The sequence below is a fragment of the Phyllostomus hastatus genome, unplaced genomic scaffold (genome assembly GCF_019186645.2).
Source record: "Phyllostomus hastatus isolate PE091 unplaced genomic scaffold, TTU_PhHast_1.1 phas_contig_86, whole genome shotgun sequence".
Taxonomy (NCBI): domain Eukaryota; kingdom Metazoa; phylum Chordata; class Mammalia; order Chiroptera; family Phyllostomidae; genus Phyllostomus; species Phyllostomus hastatus.
The window spans coordinates 63,530,904-63,556,968 of record NW_025333977.1 but is presented as its reverse complement, the minus strand read 5'-3'; the positions used below and the strand labels follow the sequence as shown (position 1 = coordinate 63,556,968).

Genomic DNA, 26,065 nt, shown 5'->3' with positions numbered 1-26,065 from the left:
AATTCAATACTTTAAAGACAGGAATGATATTTCTACTTTCCGTTATTCCATTTAGATCTGATTTGCTCAGTAAGTGCAGTGACAGTTAATGAATATATTAATCATAATACGGCCAGTTTTGAAGGACAGTTTAGTTTTTATCTTTTCAAGCTTTTTATCTTTTATTTATTTTTATGTATAATAGTAAAAATTAATACTTTAGGAAGTAACAATAAATTGAAGTGATGATAGCAGGCTTCTGTTTCAATTCTTAAATGCTTTTAATGTTTCACTATTGAATACGATGATTGTAGGTTTGTTTGATTTGGGGGGGTTGTTTACATACATTCATCAGCATACATATTTTTTATGTATGATGTGCTAAGAAAATATTTTAAATAAAAATGTTTGCTTATTTTCTGTGTTTATTGAGGTTGGCCTTTTCTTTTCTATTAATGTTGTGACTTTCTTGAATGCTAAATATTGAACCAACTCTGCATTCTTAGAATAATCCATACTTGGGCATGATACAGTATCTTTTTTGATACATTGCTAGGTATGGCTTTATAATAACTCTGGTGTTATTGAACTTGTGTTCATGTGTTAACACTGATCCATTATTTTCCTTTTGATAATATTCTTATGTGGGTTGGTATCAACATTGTCTCTAGCCTCATGAGTTAAGGGTGTTTCTATTTTCCCTTTCTGCCAGAGTTTGTGTAAAATATCAGAACTACTAAGACAGTTATTATACAAGTTGTAACTATATTTCTCCTTCATTTAGGATAGTTATTATATGTTTAAACTAGCACTTTTTAAGGTCAGTCCTTGGGCACATGCAAATCATACTCTGACAAATTTTTTAGGTTGAATCTGATCTTTCAAAACTATCAAAAACTCTACTTATCTAAATGATCAAGGGGAGTATGCAACACACTCTTTTGTAATTCATACAGGGACAACTCAACAATGAGATATACCTGGATGGTGTTAAAGAAATAAGGAAAGTTCTTCAGGTTGTAAAAATAGCATTTTCTGCCTTATTTTTTCTCATTTATTAAGTAGAAATTTTTCTTAGTTTTGCTGATATGGACACATAGATGGAAATGGTCTTAACTGATTTATCAAATTACAAGCCCTGAATGCATGATATAAGTTGTGTTGATTATTCTACAAACTATTAGAATTGATTATTCTAACAAACTGTTTCTATAAATTACTAATAAAAGAAGTATATATTATCTATTAAGAATATAACATGGATTCCCTATTCTCCTCATCCTCACCTGCACTTATTTGTTGTTGATTTATTAATGATAGCCATTTTGACAGGAATGAGGTAATATCTCATTATAGCTTTAGTTTACAATTCTTTGATGGCTAGTGATGTTGAACATCTTTTCATATGTCTGTGGGCCACCTGAATGTCCATCTTGGAGTAGTGTCAGTTCAGGTCCTTTGCCCATTTTTATTTCATTTTATTTCATTTTTATAAGAATATTTTTTGATTATGCTATTACAGTTATCCCAATTTTTCTCCCCTTGTCCCCCTCTGCCTGGTATTCCCCTTCCCTCCTGCAATCCCCTCCCTTAGTTCATGTCCATGGACCATGCATGTAAGTTCTTTGGCTTCTCCATTTCCTATTCTATTCTTAACATCTTACTGTCTACTTTGTACCTACTAATTATGTTTCTGAATCCCTGTACTTTTTCCCCATTCTCCCTCTTCTTCCATCCAGCTGATTACCCTCCAAATGATCTCCCTATCTGTGATCCTATTCCTGTTCTGCTTATTTGTTTGTTTTTGTTTTTTAGGTTCAGTTGCAAATAGTTGTGAGTTTGTTGTCATTTTAATATTCATAGTTTTGATCTTCTTTTTCTTAGATAAGTTCCTTTAACATTTCATGTAATAAGGGCTTAGTGATGAGTAATTCCTTTAGCTTTTTATTGTCTGGGAAGTACTTTATTTGACCTTCCATTCTAAATAATAATTTCACTGGATAGAGTAATATTGATGGTATAGGTCCTTGCTTTTCATCACTTTGAATACTTTTTGCCTGAAAAGTTTCTTTTGAGAAATCAGCTCAGTAGTTCCCCGTAAGGGAACTGCTTTGTAGGTAACTCTCTACTTTTCAAGATTCTCTCTCTATATTTAACCTGTGGCATTTTAATTATGATGTGCCTTGGTGTGGACATCTTTGGGTCCAACTTGTTTGGGACTCTCTGTGCTTCCTGGACTTGCATGTCTATTTCCTTTGCCAAATTAGGAAGTTTTCCTTCATTGTTTTTCCAAATAAATTTTCAATTTCTTGCTCTTCTTCTTCTGGCATCACTATAATTTGGATATTGGCACCTTTGGAGATGTCCAAAGTCATTTACTCTCCTTGTTACTGTTTTTTTTTTTTTTAAGTCTTGTTTCTTCTTTCTGTTCTGGTTGAATGTTTATGTTCCAAATAGTTGATCTGAATCTCAGCTTCCTTCCCTTCACTGTTGGTTCCCTGTGGATTTTCTTTTATTTCACTTAGTGTAATCTTCATTACTCCCCTGATGTTTTGGCCATACTCAATTAATTCTCTGAGCACCCAGATCATCAGTTTCTGAACTCTGCATCCAATAGGCTGGCTATTTCCATTGTTTAGCTGTTTTTCTGGGGTTTTGTTCTGTTATTTCCTTTGGGCCATACTTCTTTGTCACCTCAATTTGGCAGTCTCCCTGTGTTTGTGTCTGTGTATTAGGTAGAGCTGCTATGTCTCCAAGTCTTAGCATAACTGTTAAGTTGTATGGTGGGGAGCCTTATGTATTCACCAGGGCAGGGCAACATATTTCACCACTTTGTGTATCTGTGTGGGGAAAGGGGTCAGAGAGGAGCCAGTGATACTGTCTGGATTCTGGAGGTTTGCCCAACACTTGCCCATTTCCAGTCATTTTACCCAGTTCCCATATGTGTATATCATTCTCCTAGTGATTGCCCTGGTGGTTATTCCCAGAGTGGGTGGGTTTTCATATATTCTAAGTCTGTATGGGCCCTTTAAATGGACTCTCCTGAGAAACCAGCAGCTTCTACCACTGCCCCAACCCCCACTGGTTTTTACAGCCAGAAGTTATGAGGCTTAATCTTCCTGGTGCTGGAATCCTGAGTTTTGTCACCTGGTCTGGGGCTGGGCTTGCCGCCCCAAAAATATCTCTACCCAAATTTATCCACCACAAGTGAATGTAGGAACACAATTTTGCCTCCTCGCTGCCTCTTCGTGCTACACTGCATGTTCTCTCCCCACCCTGGGCCCACAGCTTCACCCCTCCAACCCTTCCGGCTGAATATGTCTTCTTTAAATCTTTGGTTGTCAGACTTCCACATAGTTCAATATTGTGGCAGTGCTGCGTGTTTTTTTGTTTGAGGTTAATTGTATTCTTCTTGTGGTTATGCAAGGAGGCAAAGTATGTCTAATTATACCTCCATCTTGACCAGAAGTGAGTCCTTTGCCCATTTTTTAACTGCATTGTTTGCCATCCTGCTATTGCGTTGTATGAGTTCTTCATATATTTTGGAGGTCATACCCTTGTCCAAAGTATCAGTAGCAAATATGTTCTCCCATATAGTCATTCCGTTTTTAGTTTGATGATGGTTTCTTTGGCTACTTTTTAACTTGATGTAGTCCCATTTGTTTATATATTATTTATTTTTCATTTTTGCCTTATTTTGAGACTAGTCTTTTATTTGGTATTTTATTCACAAATAATAAAGTTAGTAGTTGGACTGGGAGAGGAAGATAGCCACCTCATTTACAGGAACCTTAATTTCCTAATACTAAATGCCTGAAGCAGCTTTTTGTTATTATCACCCCCTGATGAATAAATCTGGCTGAACTGTTAGAATAGTTTATTTATTTATTTTTCTTTTTTAATCTTTATTTCCCTTGCCCTAGGAGATATATTGGCAAAATTATTTCTACATGGGATATCTGAAATTTTCCTGCCTATGATTTACTCTAGGGCTTTCACGGTGTCATGATTTATATTAAGGCTTTTTTTCCATTTTGACTTTATTTTCATATATGGTGTAAATTGGTGGTTGAGTTTCATTTTTTTTTGCATGGACCAGTCCAGTTCTTCCAACACCACTTATTAAGGAGGTTAATTTTGTTCCATTGTATGCTTTTGCCCCCTTTGTCAATAATTAACTGACCATAAAGGCATGGGTTTATTTCTGGGCTCTCTATTCTATTCCATTGATCTACGTGTCTGTTTCTATGCCAGTATTAGACTATTTTGATTGCAGTGGCCTTGTAGTATAGTTCCATATCAGGTATTGTGATCCCTCCTACTTTATTCTTTTCTCAAGATTTCTGAGGATATCCATAGTCTTTTTTGGTTCCATATACATTTTTGAAATATTTGTTTTAGATCTGTGGAGTATGCCATTAGTATTTTAATAGGGATTGCGTTGATAACAGCACTATATACAGAAGCCAAGTTCTGGAAACAGCCTAAGTGCCAATCAGTAAATGAGTGGATCAAAAAACTGTGGTACATATATATATATAATGGAATACTACGCAGCAGAAAAAAAGAAGGGACTCCTACATTTTGCAACAGCATGGCTGGAACTGGAGGATATTATTCTAAGTGAAATAAGCCAGTTGGTGAAAGACAAATACCATATGATCTCACCTATAAAAGTAATCTAATGAACAAAATAAACAAATGAACAAAATAGAACCACAGACATGGAAACATGGAACAGACTTACAGGGATCAGTGGGAAGGTGGAAGGAGGAAACTGGTGGAAGGAAGGGGAAGGGACTAGTCAAAGAACCTGTATGAATGACCATGGACATGGGCAGCAGTGTGAGAATTGACTGCTGGAGCAGGAGGTGGGATGGACAGAAAAGGGAAAAGAGGAAAAAAACTGGGACAACTTAATAGAATAACAATAAAAATGTTAAAAAATAGAAATAAATTAATAAAATGTTCAAATTATTTTAAAAAAGAATATGACATGGAGAATAGTACCCTTGAGATAAGTGCTGAAGAAAACTTTTGAAGAGAAGCAAACAGAAAATAGCCAGAATTTGGCATTGTCACTAAAGAATTACATGTTATTCCAATAATGTTTCTTTGTCATATGTGGTGAAGATAGAAAGGTGGGAACAAATAACTAAGTTTGTTTTTGCATGTGTAAAGTGGATGTTTGCACAAATATAGAAATGTTTAATTATAAGACATCATTTTAATATTCTGCTTATGACATTCCTTAATAATTCAAGTTCATAGTTAAGTTGCATATTATTTTTTTTAAAAATCAGTAAATAATCCCTCCCCAAATAACAATAAAAACACAACAGTCATGTCTAATATAATTCATTCTATTTCACTAAGTGAAAAGTGGCCAATGGAGGTCTTTTTGGAGCCTGAACATTGTTTGACTAATGGTGTGATGGCAGAAATATCAAACATTTGCTTTAGAAAAGTTCCATCTTTTTGAACTTCTACTAAAATTGATAACACATGTTAGTGCCAAGCTCTAAGCAGAGACTGTGCCTTCAGATTTCTACTACTTTGAGATCAGAGACTCTCTCACCTTCTCTTGTTTAAGAGCATCAGGCTCGAAATGTACCATTAACATTGTTTATGGCTCAATTTAAATAAATGAAAATATTATAATCGAATAAAGGGCTTCCTCTAAATGAGTTGCAAATACTACATTATAATAGACTTCATATATCAAAGCACATATTTATTATCAATAATAAAAATAATTATCTTTGAGCAAAAAAAAGAATTGTTTTCAAACATTTCCTTTTGTACTTCAGATGAACTGGTGAAAATCTTAAACACAGCAGAAGTGGTAATTTAGATGTTCATGGCTTTATTCCACATAATAAGGTATGTCTATGTAATCTTATTTGATCTTAAAGTATCTGGAAATAGTAAAATAGCACTGCTATTTCCATATTACAAGTGAAGAAAGTGAGTCTCTATGAGTGGTCTGATTGACCAGAGGTCTTGTCATCAGTGTGGTTGAGTCAGGACTTGAATTTTCATCCTCTCATTATTAATCCAAACACCAATTATATTTTTTCTTTAAATACAGTTTTTCTCATTAAATCATAAGCTCTGTATCACCTTAGTTCTGTGTATGTATGTGTATGAGTGTGTATGGACTTTGAAGGCAGACTGCTTTAGCCATTGTATAATCTCAAGAGACAAAGAAAATAATAGAAGTGGATTTAATAATTTCTTCTGGTGACAAAACTGTCTTATTTTCATATTAAATGCAACATATTAATTTTATTCTAAGGCATTTCCATCTTCTCTCAGGTGTTTCAGAGTGCCAGACTTAAAGCTTTTAAATATGCCACTGAAGAAGCTCAAAATCTAATGCACAGCCTGTTAATACCTGCACTATGAGATGACTGGGAGTTATACAGTCAGATCTGGCAACTTCTTACATGCCTATTTAACCAGGGAGATAGATCAAACTTAGAATTTTCACTCTAAGAATAAGGCAGTTGTAATTCATATTAAACTTACAGAATCAGACTTGAAAAGTCATTAAATGAAAAAAAAGTCATTAAATGCATATTACCAACAATATTTAATATTTTTCTCAATGCATTTGTTCCCTTCATTTTGGTTTGAGGATCGATTTATGGATTTCTTTGCTAAGTGACCATAATTTATATTTGATTATTTTATTTTTATATCTCAATAAAAACTGCCAAAAATATTATAGTGTAATGTTGCTTATCACTCAGTAAATGAATTATAAGAAGCAACTAGTAAAATATAACAACTTTTCTTCAAAAATTCTTAACACTGGAGGCAAAAAAAAAAATCAGCTCACACTTGGTACTATATGAGAGGCTATCAGTAAGTTTCAATGTAAACCTAATATTTACTTTGATAGTTATGTGTATCTTACATTTTCTTAGTTGTAGGCATTGGAGAATTAGGTGAAAATTCTGCTCCTGTTAAAATGTAGTCATCTTCTCCATTGCTCCCTGAGTGACTAAGCAGTTATACAATTCCACTTTGAAACATGCATTCAGTACATGAACCAACACTGAAGAAAGACCTATTGGTAGCAGACAATGTTCTCTTATTTATTTCTTATTCATTCATTCACTCACTCACTCATTCAATCAGTCTTTTATTCCTGAACATTGGTAAGTTAAGAACCTATAATTGATCCAGGTTCTGTTTTAATCACTAATTATCAAATAACATAGGTCTTGGTTTCTATGAGAGTTTACATTTTGTTTTAGTTCTTAAAGTTTATTAATTACCCACAGAAAGTTTTTAAAGCTTGGAGGATGTCCTGTTATGATTGAAAATGTTATGGAAGATAATTCAAGATATAAAATAATAAGTCAAATGCAATGATAAAAAGTAGAAACACATTTTTGTCTAGAATCAATGAAAAAAGTGAAACCAACAGATCAAGTTACTAATGCCATATCTAGCACTTTCTAGTTAGACAAGCTACTTGTTCTTTAGTTATCATTTGTTCAAATGTAAAATTATGTTATATCTAATTCACAGGATAGTAGTAAGTATAAAATAATCTCCATGGTACAATGGTGGACACATAATAGTCAACTCATAAAGAAAAGGTTGTAAAAATTGAGAGTTAAAAGAAGAATGGCTGCATAAGTGTAAGTGAATTTCCTCTCCCAGTGGGTTGAAGATAGAAGAATGGTGACTTGGTAGGTATGCTGTGGGGGAGAATAATGACTAATTGAGTCCTAAAGCACCATGGAGACACCATTCTATCCCATGTCAAGTAGTCTGTTCTAACCAGTAAGGAACAGAGGATTCATACATTTTCCCAGTCCTCACTACTACAATAGTGTTTTGACTATTAATGAAAAATATTTTAAAGATTTTTATGTCAGAAAATATTTCAGTGTTGCTATTAGTACTAGGCCTAATTTTTAGTAGTACAGAGGAAAATTATTCTTATATGACTTAATATAGCTTATACTTTATGATTAAGTTCTCTCACATTGCTAAATTCTTAATCCCATTTATTATATAAGAAAACTCTAAAGGATATCAAAGTATACTGCAATTATATCATGCTTTTCTGAGGGAGAAATTGCCTTTTTAATCACACTAAAATGTGAATAGGTATTACTGCCATTAGGAAAGTGCTCTGTGTAATGTTAAAGAAAAATATCAGTGTAAAAAATATAATGTGTAATGTCTATTGGTAACCACAAAATAGGAAAATGTGGTGCCAGTGAATTAAAGATGCTAAATTCCCTGCTATGTTGCCTTTCATTCTAAAGAGTTTGCTGCCAATTTAGCTTATTCTTCATTTTGTGCTCTAAAATCTTAAGGAAAAAAAAATCCCAGAACATTCTGAAGAGCTTTTCATTGGGATTGGAGCCAAAAATCACATAGTTTCCTCATGGGATTCTTTTTGAGTCTGGCTGGAGAAACTATCAAGGAAATAGTTCAGATCTCTATCACAGGCTGTGAGCCCGAGCTTCCCCAGACAAGTCACGAATTCATCTGGGACTGTAGATCAGAATTGTTTGAAATCCACAGACAACCAAGAAAATGCCTTGGGTCCAATATGGTCTCAATCTTTACTGCTCTGAAGTATTCCACAAACTCTTATAATTTTCTTAAAGCCAGGATGGGGGTGGTTGGTAAAGATTTGGAAGCTTAAATGGAACTGGTGAACAGTAAAAGAAATGGCAGCTAGCTGGGAGTTCCTGACAATTTCGGTCCAAATTGAATCATTGTTGTGTCTTGCAACTCTACATAACAGAAAGTTCTCAAAAATTCATTTTGTACCTATTTTTAAATCAGCATGTGTTAATATAACCTAATGGTTAACTCCTAAATATTTTAAGGTTTTGTAAAGATCATTGTCAATATAATACTAGCTAAATATCTGTTTTTCTGTCAAAGAAAGGCATGATGTTGTTAAACTGGTCTTTTTGTTAGAACTGTTAGATACTTATTAAAAAAATCAAATTTCTTAAGTGATTCAGTTCAGGTTTAAATGACCTCTGCTCAACATACACGAATGTTGATCTTACAACTTTACTTACTTTTAGTAACAACTCCCTCCAGTCTAATAATATTGGGATGGTCAAATTGTCCCATAATGCTTGCTTCTCCCAGGAAGTCTCTTCTCTGCTTTTCAGTGTAGCCCACTTTCAAGGTCTTGATGGCCACTGAAATCTCTTTTTTGGATGGGAGTTTTAAGCGACCACTGCACACCTCTCCAAATTCACCTGTTTGAATGCAAAAGAACAAACCAACAAGAAAAATTATATAATAAAAATTAATAGAGAACAATTGTTTCCTTTTAACAATTTCATTCAAAATATTTATACCTTTGGTTTTCAGATGTACACTCCAAATCATTTTAGAAGTTGGTAATCTAACACTCCCTAAGAACCTCCAGGTATCCACACTCTAGTAGTAAATGGACCTTGTGATAAGCCTCATATATTTTGAAGTAGCACATTGAATAATGCAATATGAAAGAATAAAAGGACAGTTGAAAACTATATCTATGAGACTTTTCAATTCTTGTTCTCATAGCTACCACTTCCTCAGGGAATCAACAGACCAGCATGAATGTTATGCATTGTGCATTGGATTAAATTTCAGATGTTTTTAAATATTCTGTTTTTACTAAGAAAGCCGATTTAGCTATATACTTGAACCCTCTGAAAATGAAAAGGAAACCATCTGTTATCAATACATTTTATTGAAGCAGCACTATACTACATTATTGACAAACTAGTTGTAAAGTTCTCTGTGCTTCTGGAAGGAGAACAATAATACAACAGTATCAAATAAACAATACCACATTTTAATCCATGAAATCACTGTGGGAATATTTTCTTAGATTCAATGTCTTAAAAAGTTTGTCTTAAATGAACAATTAATCCAGAATTTGTTGATTATAAAGTGTTGCTGGTTTTTAAATAGTGTAATGCAATCAGTAGAACATTACCTAGAACTAGTTTGAGCACTATCTTCATATACTTTGCCATTGAAAACATTTGCTCTTTCAGTAAATTTTTAGCTTCCAGAGAGCAGAGACCCTTTACATTCATTTCTCTGTCCCCACTGCTGCCATAGTAATAACCACAAAGGAGCGCCATACATATCATGCTCTGTATTCATGAAGTCTTAATGTTGCATCAATTATTAGTCAGTTTTATACAATGTTTAAAATATTTTTTGAAATATAAAATAAGATGTTTTTCTGAAAAAGATGAAAATACATGTTTACTTTTGAGAATGTCTGTGGAACAGAGTAACATTCTTGGTCCCATGTTCTCACTGTGAGCTTTTATATGAGCCGCAGGCCCCACTCATTGGTCACCAGAGAGAAGGTGTCACTGAGTGCAATGTTTCTTTAATTTTTTGTCCAAATAAGTGGTTTGTCCCACAAAAGCAGCAAGTTGCCCTATTTATTTACTAGCTCATCACTAAAAATGACTTTTCTCTCCAGGGAGCTCTAAACTTCCCCAGATATAACCCTTACTTAGGAATCCAGTCTCACCCCCATTTTCAAAACAATGACTTATGCTACAACTTTTGAAATTGAGTTAAGCTCCAAAAGCAGTTATTCATACATTACTTAATAAATACTCATCAATTGGCACCAGTATGATAGACACTATGAGAAACATATATGTAATGGTAAACAAGGCAAATCTAATTTCTTCCCTTTGGAGAAATATAGAGAAAATAGCAAATTCTGTAGCTAGAGTGTTCCATAGTGTGATAGGGAGAATCAGGGGCAGAACCTGAGACCACTCATTAGTCTTTTTAAATCCAATGGAGAATATATCATTATAGGTATGTATTAGGAGAAGAAATTATGATGCTAAGTAAATCATTATTAGAATTTGTAAGGAAGAGTAAGAATTTCTATTCTTATACAAGGCTATAAGAACCTTCCCAGAACTCCAGTTTACTCCATAAACATTACTTTTAGGCAAACTATAAGGAGGCATCCATAATGAATTTTCATTTTCTGAAAGTTCTGCCATTATCATGAGTCAATGTGTCATAATTAGTCATGTTTTAAATTGGGATGCCATCACCCTTTATTCTAACTGACAAGTCACTTGTCAGCTTATAGGACAGACAGTACAGGGTAGAGCATGGATTCTGGAACCAAATCACCTAGAGTCTAATTCTGCCTCTGTCACTTAGCTGTGTGATTTTGAGTGAGTGCCTTAATCTCTCTGTGCTTTTGGTTCCTTATCTATTATATAGGAACACGAACTGTGTCTTTAACAAGGATTTTGTTCAGTTAAAGGAATTAATGTAGGTAAAGCATTTAGAAAAGTGCATGCAGACACATAGTAAATGCTGAATGTTAATTACTATTTTCCTCTTTCAGTTCAAACCCATTCTAAGAAGAATAAGTTATTGCTTTACCTCTCAAGAGTTAGATCAAATTGAAGAATAAATATAAAAGTGCTTTCAAAATGTCAAATACTATTTTAATATTAGAAGAGAAGGTTGTGATGAGGACGGTGATAGCAAGGTTAATCTCATATTTTATTGGACATGTATTTTAAAGGAGAACATTTTGTAAAAGGTCGTCACTAGGGCAATCAAAGAGAAGAATTTGAATTCAAGTGGGCTGATTACAGTTCCTTCTCTGTTCTCACTGGGATAGTTCCACATATGTACACATATTTCTATCTTCAAAGTCCAGAAAGTGGTATTTCAATGATGCTAATTTTTTAAAACTATAAAATTTAGAAATGTGATTATTACATGATACAAGAAAATGGTCACCAATATATTATATAAGACAAAGAAATGCTAAGCATTACTTTAATTCTCTTCATAAAAACTTAAAAGAACTATTAAAAGTTTAAAAAACTGGGTGAATGTAATGCCTGATCTTCCAGTTTAGCCAAGTTTTACAGGGTCTCATTCAGCTACTTTGCCCCTATAAGAAAGAAAATTTAGATTCTGTTATTTCTATGTGAAAGCACAGTTAATGGTAGATCATTTGGAAAAATACTGCTTTATTTTTGATTCAATAAGTGCAGTAAATTGTCTTTTGAAATAAAGTGTGGTTTATGAGAATTAGAATGCTGTACTCTGATTTAAAATGCACAGTATAAAATTGCTCAAAGTAAAATTTTTTAGAGAAAAAAAGGATTTAATTAGAATGACTCTCTGTACTAATCTCAAAGCCCATTCTCCTTTTACTGTTTTAAATAAAAGAATCATAATAAAAATATGTAAAGAAGAAGTTGGTATATCAGCAAAGCACTATACATGAATTATCGAATTGATCCTCACAAAAGTTTAGAAAAAGTTTACATCATGATCATCAATGTATAGCATGGACTTTGAAGTTGGCAAGTACAAGATTCTAATTTTGGTTTCCTAATTTATAACTATGTGACCATGGGCCATTCAAATTTTTAGATTTTGTTTCCTCATCTGGTGAAATGAAGATAACAATCCTTATCTAAAAGATAATAAAACCAAATATATGTCAATGCCTAGCAAAGACCAGGAGTTACGTAAATATTTTCTACCTTCAGAACATTTCAGTATTTAATTTTTGAAATAATGGTTAGAGTAGGGAACAAAATTAAAAATTTGTTATACTCACTTTTTTGTATACAATCCTTGACTGAAAATTAGAGAATTAGCCCATATAAAGTCTTTCTGTATATTTAACTGACTGTAAAATTTCTATCATGACCAAGATATTCTGCCTTTTAACAGTAGATGATAGTTGCTAATCAGATTCTTGCACAGTTTCATCAATTTTTATAGATATTTAAAAGTTTACAACAAAATGTTTTAAAAATCTTGATTTTATAGTTTATTTTGATATTGACATACCTTTAAAGGCTAATCAAGACAGACTAGAATTGAGTGTGTATATTATACTGAAATCTTCTAGGAAAAACATAACTGACGTTAAAGATACACCTTGTAACACCTTGATACGCCTTTTACGCCTGTAAAAGACAACAGGCACTGTTTTGTTGTCTTTAATGCGTCAAATGAGAACACTGTCTGTAAAACCCTGAAAATATACATACATCTAATTTTCTAGAAAAAGGAAAAAAACAGGATCTGTCCTAGTATTTCATAAGGGATTAAGTGAGTTTTGTATAGATAGGCTTTCCCTTTATCTTATTGATCAGATACCATTTCTAATGAGTGTGCTTTGTTTCACACCACTGTGTAATAGACGTCTGGCTATGTGAATAACATCTGCATATCTAACCTTTTACTTAAGAGGACAGTCTCAAAATTTCAACATCCCAATGTGTCTGTCTGGCTTTTTGAACACTGGCTGAACACAAATGGGTGTTTCCTCCTCTCCATCTGAGTACTGAGAGTTCTTGTGTGGTATATGCTTTTACAGCTTCCACAATGGGGAACAGTCTTGAGGGCAACATTTAAAAAATGACCAAAACCCTCTGCACAATGGAGCAGCTCACAAGCATCACTGAACCAATGGAAGGGAGTAATCAATATATAACTCTTTTAATTGAATAAACATAGGTATATGGTAAATGCATTTATTCTTAAGTCTTAGAGTGTGAAAAAAAAGTAACTAGTTTGCTTTTTTGAATCACTAGCTGAATATTTTAATATTGCCTACACATGTGACCTTTAAGATGATATGACAATGAGAAAATTAGATAATTTTTTAATTCTGTAATATGTTATCTGTATGTTATATTGTATGTTGACCATCCCAAGTTGTCTCCTTTTGGAGGAGAAAATTCGGTAAATTATTATTCTATTTAGATAATATAAATGACTCAGGATATCCTTCTTAAACAGTAAATACTGCTTGAGTTCTAAATACTGCTTCAGTGCATAGAAAAAGATTCAGAGGAAATTATATGCACATTTATATAAAGAAGTTTTGGTTATAAATATAGTAGTTACAGAAAATGTGTTCTGGTATGTTATACATAAATTCAATGAACTAATTTTTCAATCTTTCACTCTATTTTCTACATACACATAACTAGTTTGTGCCTGGTTTTGGAGTGATATTAAAGAATGAGATGATGTAAAACCATTATTGTACAGTATTGTTTATTTTTACTTTTCAGTATTAGTTTGATTAAAATGAACACTGCATGTACTATGGATGTTTACATTTTATACCTAAGTGTGTAAAATACTGTTATTTTATACATTTCTATAATTATCATTGAAAATAAGCAACAGCTGTAAATAATCACTCCATGGATATTTATTTATGAATTTATGGTACAGCACTTTTATGAATAAATCAAAGAGATGTCTATATGGAAACAAGTTTCAACACAAATAAATTAATACTGTATAAAGTTATAGGTAAGCATTAAAATGGAGCACTTCACATTATTTAAACTACCCACTGAAAGTAGTTGCCATGAAACCTGTGTTTTTAAAATGTTTCATTCATGATTTTATTTTGTACTGTCCAGATTTTAAATTCTGAGGAGGATTCTAAAATTACCTTTATTCCACAAATCCAAAAAGTCACTTAGTGGGTTTACTTAAGGTAAAACACACTTTTATCTTGTTATCCCTCTTTAACAAAATGGTCTTTGTGACACTTGATCAGCATAGCCATGGGAAGCCCACAGGAAGCCCCAGCTGCTGCTGCCACCTCTGAAATTTAGTAAATGAAAAGCTGGCCCTTGACTGTGTGTCTGAAGATCTGGCACCTTTGAAATCATTAAGTTCCATTAAATACTCCATTCATTTGTTGCTTGCCTTTGATCATAAAATCAGATAATATCCTTTTTCATAAAAATATAAAAGGTGGGGCAAAAGTAGGTTTACAGTTATTTGTATGGAAAATAATATAATGATTTATAAATAATAATACAAACATAAATTCTGTGTTTCTTATGCTCGCAGCTGTAAACCTACTTTCCCCTATACTGTATATATAGGCCTGAGAACCGGAGAAATCCCAGGGAGGATTGTCACTCATAGTTGTAAACTCGTGAATAGTGCACTAGGCTGGCAGTGAGAGTTACTGTGGTGGTTACCTGCTCCAACGACTTTGTCAATGGCTATGTTGGTGGCATCCAATTCCTTAGCAAACTCATGAACTGCTTGGGCAGGGTCTTCGTACGTGTGTGGGTCAACGTAAGTTCTGAGACCTGGGAGTTTTACTGTTTAAGGGAAGGATAAAGAAACATTACTGTAGCTGAATTTGTAAAACCTTTGTTGAACAAATTTTATAACATTATTGGTTAAAAATAACCCTCATTACTATGAAGTACACCAATCTTTCATTTATTCTGAGATATCATAGATATCGGCAGAGGTTGGACTAAGTGTTGACCAACTTAATTAAAGAAGCTTCCCATAGTGAAACATAAAAAGTAACCATAATGATCTTTCTCTACAAAACCAGTAGAAGGAAAATGGACATTCAAAGAGGGGGATCTTACAGAGAAGAAGGTGGGTTAGAATTGTTGTAGGTCCCGTAATGCTTACTCATAGCACTAGTGAGTGAACTTTATCACCCTATTGCACCTTTATCATTCTACAAAGAGTAACCAAGTATCAATTACAATACCACATCTGACAATAACTGGAAGTTTGTGAAATACTTCTATAAGATGCAATAATTGCTGCAATTACAGATAAATTAATTGAAGGATATAACTGGTATGTCTTCTGTCTGACACTATTCTGCTTTTTTCAAAATATACTCACAGTCAAAATCCTGCATGGCAATAATAGGTCAACTTTAAGACATGAAGTTTTGTATATATAACATGGGCATTACATGTATATAGTAATATAGCATCAATTAACTGAAGTCTTGCCATGTAGCTTTTCAGCATAGTTAAAGGTAAGTATTCTCTATAGATTTAATAATGATGCTACGGAGCTAAATCCAAAATATAAATTATATTTATAGCTTATTGAACATAAATCTTTATAATTATTTATTTAATTATTTTAAACATGGAGATTTTTCATGGTATTCTGTAACCAAAAGAGCAAAGACAAAAGATAGGAGATCATTTTGGATTTTGTTTAATATCAATAAGGTTCATATCATTTGGACAAACAGCTCACATCAGAAGCAATTTGGAATGTTCAATAACCTTTCTTTGAAAGAAAGCTAAATTTTTTAAAAGTGAGCTTAAGATCCATTAAAGTACATAAACATGCTTTAACATTAAGGGAATTGTAATTTAACTCCCATAGTATATGCACTGATATCATTGGTTTTCTTTTTAATTTTGGTAACATTAGTTAGAAAAAATATTGGTGACATTGTTTTAGCAAGGGACTTGGTTGATTAATGATGATATATGTTTATTAATCACACTAGAATATTAAATCATAATTTTATCCTAAAGTAACAAATAAAGTAAAACTTTATCTTTTCTCATATCACTTTGTGATGAAAGAAGCTTTTGGCCAACTTGCAGCCCGATGTTCTACGACAACTGAAGACTCCTTTGCGTCAGTGTGGTGGTTTGCATGATGGAGGTGTAGAAACTGTGATGACAGCAGTTGTTCTGAGAGACTTCAGCACAGTGTACATTAGGCAAGTGAATCCAGGATTTCAGAGTTTGGCTACACATGATCAGCATGTGGTTCTACAGTACAACTTTGTGAATGCTATGGTTATACCGCATAATAATTTATGCTACTGAAACACTATTTCCCTCACTACTTCTTCAGATGACTGTGAGACAGCAGAATGACCTGGAAGTGTGAGGGAGTGAATGGAGGACACAGGAGTGAATACGACATAGGAAAAGAATGGCTACCAATGCTGCTTTTACTTCCTCCTGGTGTTGACACTGACATTGTAAAAGGGGTGCAACTCTTTGTCCTGAGGCAAAGTGTGGATAGTTTGTGAGGACACTGACAGCTTGGGGAGTCAATACCCACCAAAATGGGGAAACGGCAACTCCTTTGCCATTGCTTTGGGCAAACTATGTGTGCAATAACTTCTGAAGTTTTTCTATTTGGACTAGCTCAGCAAAAATAATTAGCTAGACACCATAGAAAAGAAAGTTCTTGAAACTTTGCTACTAATGGGCCTAATATGAGTGTCCCCAAATGTCATCATTAGTATTTTTATGTAAGAAGGTTTATTTACAATTATTAATATCATTGAGGTTTCCTGGACACAGAATTTGGGGTCAGAAATGCCAAGTTTTTGAGCTCACAGATCAGTTTACATGTTTTTGCCATTATTATAAACATTATTGCCTCATAAAAATAGGGCTGAGTCACTCTTTAGTACAGTGGTTTACTATAATTTATTACTACACCAAAACTCCTAGCAAAGTCAGTACTAAAACAGTTTACTCTTAAAAGAGGCAAACAGATTAAGGAAATATAACATACTTTCAAACTATCATACAAAGAAAAGTTTTGGAGTAAGAAAAACAAGAAAAGTAACTATACACGTTCTAAAAGACGTTAGGAAAAAAAGCTGTGTCAGATTATTTTTGTTGTCATTAAGACAATTTAGTTACATTTTAATGAAGACTCACATAAAATGGAGGCTATGATTTTTGTTTAACCAGTTTTTGCTTTTTTTCCCCAGTAATAGTAAGGTAAAGAAATGGTAGTAAAAGAAGAAAAATTAGTATTCTTTTTCAAGAACAAAATACTTTAAGAATAAGTTTTAAATAATCCTTTTTTTTCTGGTAAACAATTACAAATGCCTTTCCTGTCTGAACTTATGGAAATCACCTTGTGAAAGATTTACTGACATCAGAATTTACAGAGAAGATTATAAAATGAGTTATCAGAAGCAATGTATCAACTATTTTAAATAAGTATTGGCTTTAAAAAACCTTGAAATTGTGCTTTTGAGTTACCCTTCAAAACCTGCCAGCCCTAGGGAGAGATGTATTACTAAATAATCTGAAAATTAAGTAATCATCCTCAAATAAAATCAATCAAATTTATCATGATTAATTAAACTAAAAAAGTAGCTTTTGTATCCACATGGCATTTGGGGAAGCAGTACAAGCGTAAATGCACACACATCCCCAAGTAAAGTGGCTTGTTCACTGTGGGAGCTTTGGCTGTTGATTTTTAACTGCTGACCCCAGAGATTCCAGAAATCAGGTGAGTCAGGATGCAAGGCACATAATCCCCTTGCACTAATAATTAAGGGCAACACACAGAGTGACTGCGCTGTGTCAAGAAAACCAGATAATAAACACATGCACATGTGTTAAGCTGCACTACTTTACAGCTCGTTCTGTGCAAACACAATAATTTACATTTCCATTTTACCAGCATGAGTTGCCCTCAGGATTGCAAAAAGTAAGAAGGCCCAGCCAGGGAGGGCAATGGGACAGGATCTTAGAAGGTGAAACACATTTCTTTCCTTTTGAAGCTATATTATGGGATTTGTAACAAGGCTAGAGGGAATAGTTCATAGCTAGAGCTTTTTAAAGTAATACCAAATAAACGGTCTGAAATAAACCAGCTGTAGCATTAAGACACAGAAAGTTTATGACATGCATGTAAGTTACTTTATGCCTTTGGAGCTAGGATAAAATAATTTCTTTTTTGTTTGTCTATCATCAGGATATTGCACATTTGAAGAATATTGAAGTTTCAACCAACTTTACCGTAAAAACCAACAGATAAAAGAGATCTGAATGTAAAGAAACTACTTACAATTGGCACACAGGAATTTATCAATGATCCAAATTCATGAGATTTATAATCCCCATATAAAAAAACAGTTCAGTATGGTCTTGCTCTAAAAACAATATTTACATTGATTGTCCAACTCAAATTAAAAGCAATTTAATCCAAAGGAATGCATGGCAATTTTCAGTGTTTTGTGGGACCATAAAAAAAGAAAGAAAGGAGAAAAAAAAAAGCCAGACAACCATCCTGTAATTTGTTTATGTATAATTTGAAGGCTTTTGAGTTTGTAATTTAACTAATCTGAAATGATAAAATATTGATATTAAGAAGGTTCATAGTATATAGTATTTTGGCTTTTTTTGTGAATCATTCTATAATGACAGCAATGAGGTGGACAAAACAGACAATACTCTGTCTAAACTCTGGCATTGTGTCGATATCACCACAATTCACATTTTTGGAAAACATTTTTTTCAAGCTACTGTATTCCTCCTGCATGTTAGCAACAGGTAATCAAGTTTTTACTTGAGTTACAGCTAAAGCTATAATTTTTAGATGCAAAACCAAGACTATAAACAAGTAACATGTCGAGCTGAAAATAATTTTAGAGGGCACTAGTGAATGCCAGAGAAAGTAATGTTTACAAGACTACACTAGTTATATTGAGGTTATTTGAGGCACATAGCATGAGTACCGTCTCCATACTAATTTCTATGAGAACATGCTATTACCTTTAATGCCACTGGTTAGTAATTGCCACATTCAACTGAGCCATAGTCTGGAAAAGCAAAGCAACTGGGATGATTCGTTTCACCAGAAGAAAATACAATGAATGTTTTTATTAGACATAAACACTTTATTTCCTAAAACAGTATTTCTTTTAGAAAATATTTTAAAAGAGATTAAATTGCTTGGTATTAACATATGAGGGAAAAGTGCTTGCTTTCCTACCAATTAGATATCATGTAACTCCAAAATAAACAGTTTATTCTAAAGTCGCTCTCCTGGTTGGTTGACGAAATGGAGTAAGTAAGGCATTTTACATAAACAGAGGTTGTTTATATTTACCTGTCACTTGGGAAAGGGAAACGGCTCCTATTTATTTAGTAAAGGACTAGTAACAAGGAAATTGAAAATATGCTTTGCCTTTTTAGCTATGCAAGCTGACTATAGTACCCACTCTGCATTGCGTGCATTATTTGAATATAAACCACAGGTTACCCTTAACTTTAGCTTAAGTCTGCTTAAATGTGGCATGCAAAATTACTTAATGCAGAGTCATGAATTTCTTTCTCTGTTTAAAATAATTTGGCATTTTTTCCTTAAAACTGCTTTTGAATTCTCTTGGTCAGGGGGTTATTACCCAATTGTAAACAACTGCTATAACCGAAATGGTAAAACCCATACACCAAAACACTTAAGAAACTTACAATGTCCATTCCCAAAATGAAGTCTTTTTTCATCTGCCCCATGTTTTGACTTGTTATAGCCACAGAACCTAGAGGTAAATTAAGGAAAGAGAACACAGAAAGAAAATATACTTAAAACAACTATCTATGTTCAGAATTTGCAAAGCAAAAAAGTAAAATAAATAAAATAAAGCATGTTCCTCAAACAATTAAATGCTTTAGTGAAAATTTAATGACTTCATATTTTCTCAGTCCTCTATAGAAAGCCCCTTTCTCTGGGGACCCTGGAAAGCTGCCTAATGAGAAGACACGTAGAGTTGCTTTCCCACTGTGCAGACCCCTTCAGTTGAGTTTTTATAATGGCTTTAGAAAGTGTTTATAGTATTTTTTTAACAACTGCCGTTAGAATGAATGAAGGGTAAAGTCTCCATTGTTAGTGATTAGTGCTGTGCTGTGTTACCAGTGTTCTGGGTGAGAAAGCATCAGGGAAATCTGGGGTGTATTTGAAGAGTGAAGGGATAATTGGGGGAAAAAGGTAAAAAGTAGGAATGAGGTCAAAAGAGAGAAGAGATGTGTATTGGAGAATGGGGCTGAAATTTAATGGGAAAATAAAATCAAAACTAAAGATGAAGAAACAAAAGAAAGGGAGGACAAAGATCTACAATACAAATGGGGACATTCCTATGGGTTAAAGTACATTATTGACCACACTCTTCAGATTTTTAACAGCAATTGGTGAGGGGAAGCAAAGCAATAATGAAAGTAAGCCATAAAACAGACTGTGAACGCACCTTCCAATCAAAACATAGGTGAGGACTGTGAGGAGGATAATTGCCACAGCCGCTGAAATGGCAATCATTACCACTTGGCTGTTTTCACCGGAGATGGAGAAAGCTGTGAGATTGAAGAGGAAAAAAATGAAAGGACCAGGCATTAACACATCATAACTAACATCCACATGGAAAATCTGATAAATTAAGTCACATTTATTCTGCTTTTACCTGAAATATGGCTACTGTCTAATATAGAAGTAAAAGTAATTCTTCAGTGAGCATAAAAAATGACATTCCCTATAATTTTGTGTGAAATTACTAATTAACCAGATTGAATAACCTGTTTCAATGACATCAATCAAATACTACTTGAATGCCAGCTGGATGAAGTGTGTGGAACTGGCTTTGTCTATCCTCAACAGCGAAAAAATACAGTGGGTAAAGACGTTAGCCAGGGACATGAAGAACAGGTAAGCTTTTCCATAATGAAATGATGAAAGCTTCCTAATTAAGCTGGTTTGCTCTTCAATATCTATATTTATTTAATTAAAAGGTGGTATAACCCCTCCCTATAAGCCTCATAATATATTGCCAGTGACTTGTTCCTCTCCCTGTATTCCCTGCATTTGTAAATGGCCCACTGCTCATTCACTCACAAAGTGTTGGCAAAAATGGCCTGGGAGCAAAATATGGCCCGTGATATTGGTTTTGATACAGCTCAGGAGTTTAGAATGGCTTTACGTTTCTTAAAGGTTGTAAAAAGCCAAAACAAGAAGCTTTTGTGATGTGCAAATTATATAACATTTAAATGTTGGTGTCCATAAATAAGAGCATTTTGGAACACATCCATTCATTTGTGTATTGTGTATGGCTGCTTTTATGCTATAATAAATGGCCAATATAGGAGCAACAGAGACTATACATACAAAGCCTAAAATATGTACTGTCTTAGCCCTTTCTAGGAAGTTTCATGAACCTTGACCTAGACAAATGCTTCTCCAGCTTTGATGTTCCTACAAACCACTTGTGTATCTTAGGGGAAAAGCAGTTTCTAATTCAGTGGGTCTGGAGTGGGGACTGAGGCTGCATTTCTTATGAGCTCCATGATGCTGATGCAGGTGATTACAGGCCACAGCATTCCAGCTGCAAAGATGTAGCCCACGAATATAATGCCACCTTGTCTGCTCCCTCTCCTTATCATTCCACACCTGATTTGTCACTAAACCTGTTGAAAATATCTTCATTTATATCTTTCTCTTCTAGATTATGATTAGAAGTTCCTAATTAGAGTCTACGTGCATGCCTTTTCCTTTACCTGGCAACCAGAGCACTCCTTCTAAACCACCAACTTGATCTTGTCATTCTCATACGTAAATTTTTTGCAGGGCTCTCCACTTTCAGGATAAAATGTAAATGCTGTGGCAGAAAATATAAAGCTCCTCGAAATCTGTCCCCTGTCAAAATCCCCAGGTTCATGTGCTAATACACTCTGTTAATATTCTAATGTTTAGACTTTCTAAAATACACACAGTTCCTAGAACAATCGTTCCTTTGCTCAGACTTGAACCTACATTTCTGTTGTGGTAAATATTGATTAAGCAAATGAATGAATGATGTATAAATGAAGAGCTTAGAAGAGTAAGTTTGGTTATTTGAATACCATTGCCTCTCCAGTAGCAAGCCAAAATCACATTCTCACCCTAATCAAAATGTATGCTTGGACTGTTATCTCTAAAATAATGCAGTTTTAGGACTAGGTAAATGATGCAAATAAAGAAAAATGGCAGATAGCTTCTTAGACATCTTCCAAGCATTTGAAAAAAGAGCTCTGAGTCTGCAGGATGGCATGCACACTCATTATATAAACTGTTGCTGCACTTTATTCTTTCCTACCAGCGAGCTTTTGTTTATACCATTGTGGCAGTTACGTGAGTGCCTGCTTGGATCACCGAGCTGCCCAGCCTCAGTAGGCAGACAGCCTCCAGCTGCTGCACTTTTAGGATGTACCTGTAGCCTCACACTCAGGCCATGCTCTCCTCAGTGCCTAGACATGGCAAGGGGACTGGAGCCAGTCCCTGCCTGCCCAATGCAGGACACTTCTTGGTCTAATCTTCACTCTGGAGTTCCCCACTGGGTTGGTGACACCCTCAGAACTGCATTGATGACTGGGGCATGTCCTCCTCCACCCTTCCCTCTCCCATCTCTCTACAAAGGTAGCTGACTTACATCTCAGTTTGATGCGCTGGTTGCCCACTTCTGTTCACCTCTTTTACTCATTATTCATATTTCCCCATAGAAAGCTCTCATAATTCTCTTAATATCTGCTTCCTAAAGATTTGAACTATACATCCATTAACCATAGATCTGTGTATAGTTTGTAAAATAAGCTAGGGATTCAATAATGCTCCATAAACATATAATAATATTTCTCTCATGCTTCTCATTTTGTACGTTGTCATAACTTATAAAGAACAGCAAGTTCTGAATTCGCTAGTAAATTTTAGCCAGTTTTTAAAATAAAGGTCAGTATAACTGGGAGGGGAAACATGAGAGAAGAAAGAAGTCTCCATTTCTTTTTTTGGTCAAAGACAGGATTAAACTAGAACTTCTCTACAATTTCTGCTAGCTCTACATATCCATGAATCCCAGAGACTATGTAATGCACATACAAAAATCAAATCATTGTTTGTTACTGAAATGAACAAATATTTGAATGACTAATCTTGATTAAATGTATGTTACAGAATTGCTTAATAACCTTATGTGGCATACTGTTAAAAATTGGTATCTATTACATCTTAGAAATTCAATTTAAATATGTTGTCCATCAATTAAACTGCTCCCCCTGTCTCAAGTAGCATAGTGCCCATTTTCTCTCCCTAAAATAGGCTAGTTAGGAGCTTACTCTCCCAAACCAGATGCCTGGAATTTTGTACTTATTTGCTGTGTGACATAATGTGATGCTGTGAGGATTAAATAAATGAGTTAATAAAGTAAATCATGTAGAACAGTGTGAAGCACATACTAAGCATTTAATAAATGTTATTTGCTTTTAGTATTTCATTTTTTCAGTAGAAAACTGGAAAAAGTATGCTATGTTCTACAAAATTACATATGAATAACAATTTTGGGATTCAAAATTATCTATATAACATTCCATTCTACCTTTGTCAAGTTGCTTTAACATCCCCTAATACTAGGGTCCAAGAGATTAAATTTGCTGCATACCAGCTTAGTAAAAACAATGGAAAAATGGTAGGAAGCATTCAGAAGTGCTAATTAAATTGCCCCTAGGACTCATCTTCTTTTTTAACAATATCTATAGAATTCTTCAATTCCAAAACTCACTTCTATTCCATATATTTTTACTTTTCAGATTCCTTGGATTCCTTGGATGTTCAAATTATGCACTATTATTTAAACAAAACACACACACACCACCTACTATATAAAAATAATAATAATAATTCAATCAACATAAAAATCCTACTGAGGATACAGTTTCTTCCCGCTGAGGTTTTCAAGACAGATGGACTGTCTGCTTTCCCAAACATGTTTGGTGGATGTTGCCTCTACTATTGGAAAGTCCCTTGACTCTTATATATTCTGATTTTTTGTGTCTTAGTTTAACATCTTTTTTTCTTAGCATGTAAAATAGCAGCAATGAATCAGCAGTAGTCCACACTCTGAAGACTGTAGGTTTGTTGATTCCACTTATTAGCCGTGCAACCTCAGAAAAAGACATATACATCTGTGTCATAGGCCATATGTTAAAAAAATAATAGTATCTGAATAGCTTGTAGAACAGGATCAAATAAAATGTTTATTAAAATGTTATATTATATTGTCATGTAAATATATTGGTTCTAGAATCAGACCCATCACCTACTTGACGTGTTACTTTGGAAAGCTTACTTAATCTCTCTATGCCTCTGTTTCCTCACCTGCTAAAGGGGCATGATAATAAATGCAAAGCAGTGATATATAAAAAGTAAGGCATTTTAAATCACATATGTGTATATCTATACACACACATATATATGTGTATATACACATATATATACACACATATATATATGTATATACACATGTATATACACACATATATATATATAATCACTGTGCCTCCATTTCTTTACTATAAACCAAGTTCAGAAAATATTATCTCAATTCCTATTAAAAGTAAACAATATACTGTACTTGACTAAGAAATATTTACCTGTGTTATGAATGAGAATTTTTAATATAATTTAAAAAGTAAAAACCAGAGCAAACAGCAAACTGTTAAAGCAATCTAAACACAGGATTTTTCTATATCTATTAAATGTCAATATATAATAAATAAGAGTCGTAAACCTTTAGAGTGTTTTATGAGTATGTATTTTCAATTTGTGGTTGGAAATCTGCCTGTGCAGAGGGCCGACTTAAATTATCTGTGGATTTTTGACGGTACAGGTGGTCTGCACCTCTAATTCCCAAGCTGTTTAAGAGTCAACTGTATATCATTTTGATTTTTAAAAATGGGGTGAGAATTGATTTTATTATTTTCCCCTTAAGACAATGGGCACTTTTTTTCTCATCTATATTTAAAATCTGGAAGGATTCTATGGTGAAGCAATAAGAGTAAATTAATGTATATATATTTTTAAATTAAACTGTGCAACTCAATTATTTTTTATAACTGAAGAGGGAGATATTTAAAAGATTGTATTTTTCTTTCTATCCTGTTTTTATCTGCTCTCAGTCAATGTAAGTAATACAAATATAAAAGTTATTTAGCAAAAATCCTAAGAATCTATAGATTTTAAGTGGAATATTTCATAAGTCTCAGACACTGAAGCCTCATTAGAAGCTCATGTGTAACACCACCATAGCGATATCTGTGGTAAACCTGTAACTGTGTCAGAATTTTGAAGTTTGTTGTTGCTGTTACAAATGCACTTATCAGATAGGGATGGTGCTAATTAAGAACATACAAGATTAGGCTGACATTCCAAAATAATGCATCAACATGATAAAGTTTTATCTAATGGTGATCTGACCTTACTGCCTTCAGTATGCCTAATTTATACCACAGGGTATGATAAACATTTGCTTTATCTATTTCTATGATTTGGGATTATTCTTGGTAAATCTAATAACAAAATAAAAATGATTAAAAGAATCTACAATAATTTCAAAGCAAGAAACTATCTTTGTACTGCATAAACATTATGAAAAGATTTAATTATTAATGCTAAATTGCAATTATATTTTGTTACTATGTTACCT

At 33.7% G+C, this 26,065-nt stretch overlaps 1 protein-coding gene across 2 annotated transcripts in view; it reads right to left on the bottom strand.

Moving 5' to 3' along the window:
- The window catches only part of EPHA3 (EPH receptor A3), a 338,848-nt gene that overhangs the window by 48,853 nt on the left and 263,930 nt on the right, over positions 1-26,065 (bottom strand). For both annotated transcript variants that reach the window (XM_045851756.1, XM_045851757.1), the window contains exons 8-11: positions 20,813-20,915; positions 20,043-20,110; positions 15,009-15,134; positions 9,045-9,230 (exon numbers count right to left, since the gene is read on the bottom strand). In XM_045851756.1, coding sequence (XP_045707712.1) covers positions 9,045-9,230; positions 15,009-15,134; positions 20,043-20,110; positions 20,813-20,915 — 483 coding nt within the window. The remainder of the gene's footprint in view (positions 1-9,044; positions 9,231-15,008; positions 15,135-20,042; positions 20,111-20,812; positions 20,916-26,065) is intronic.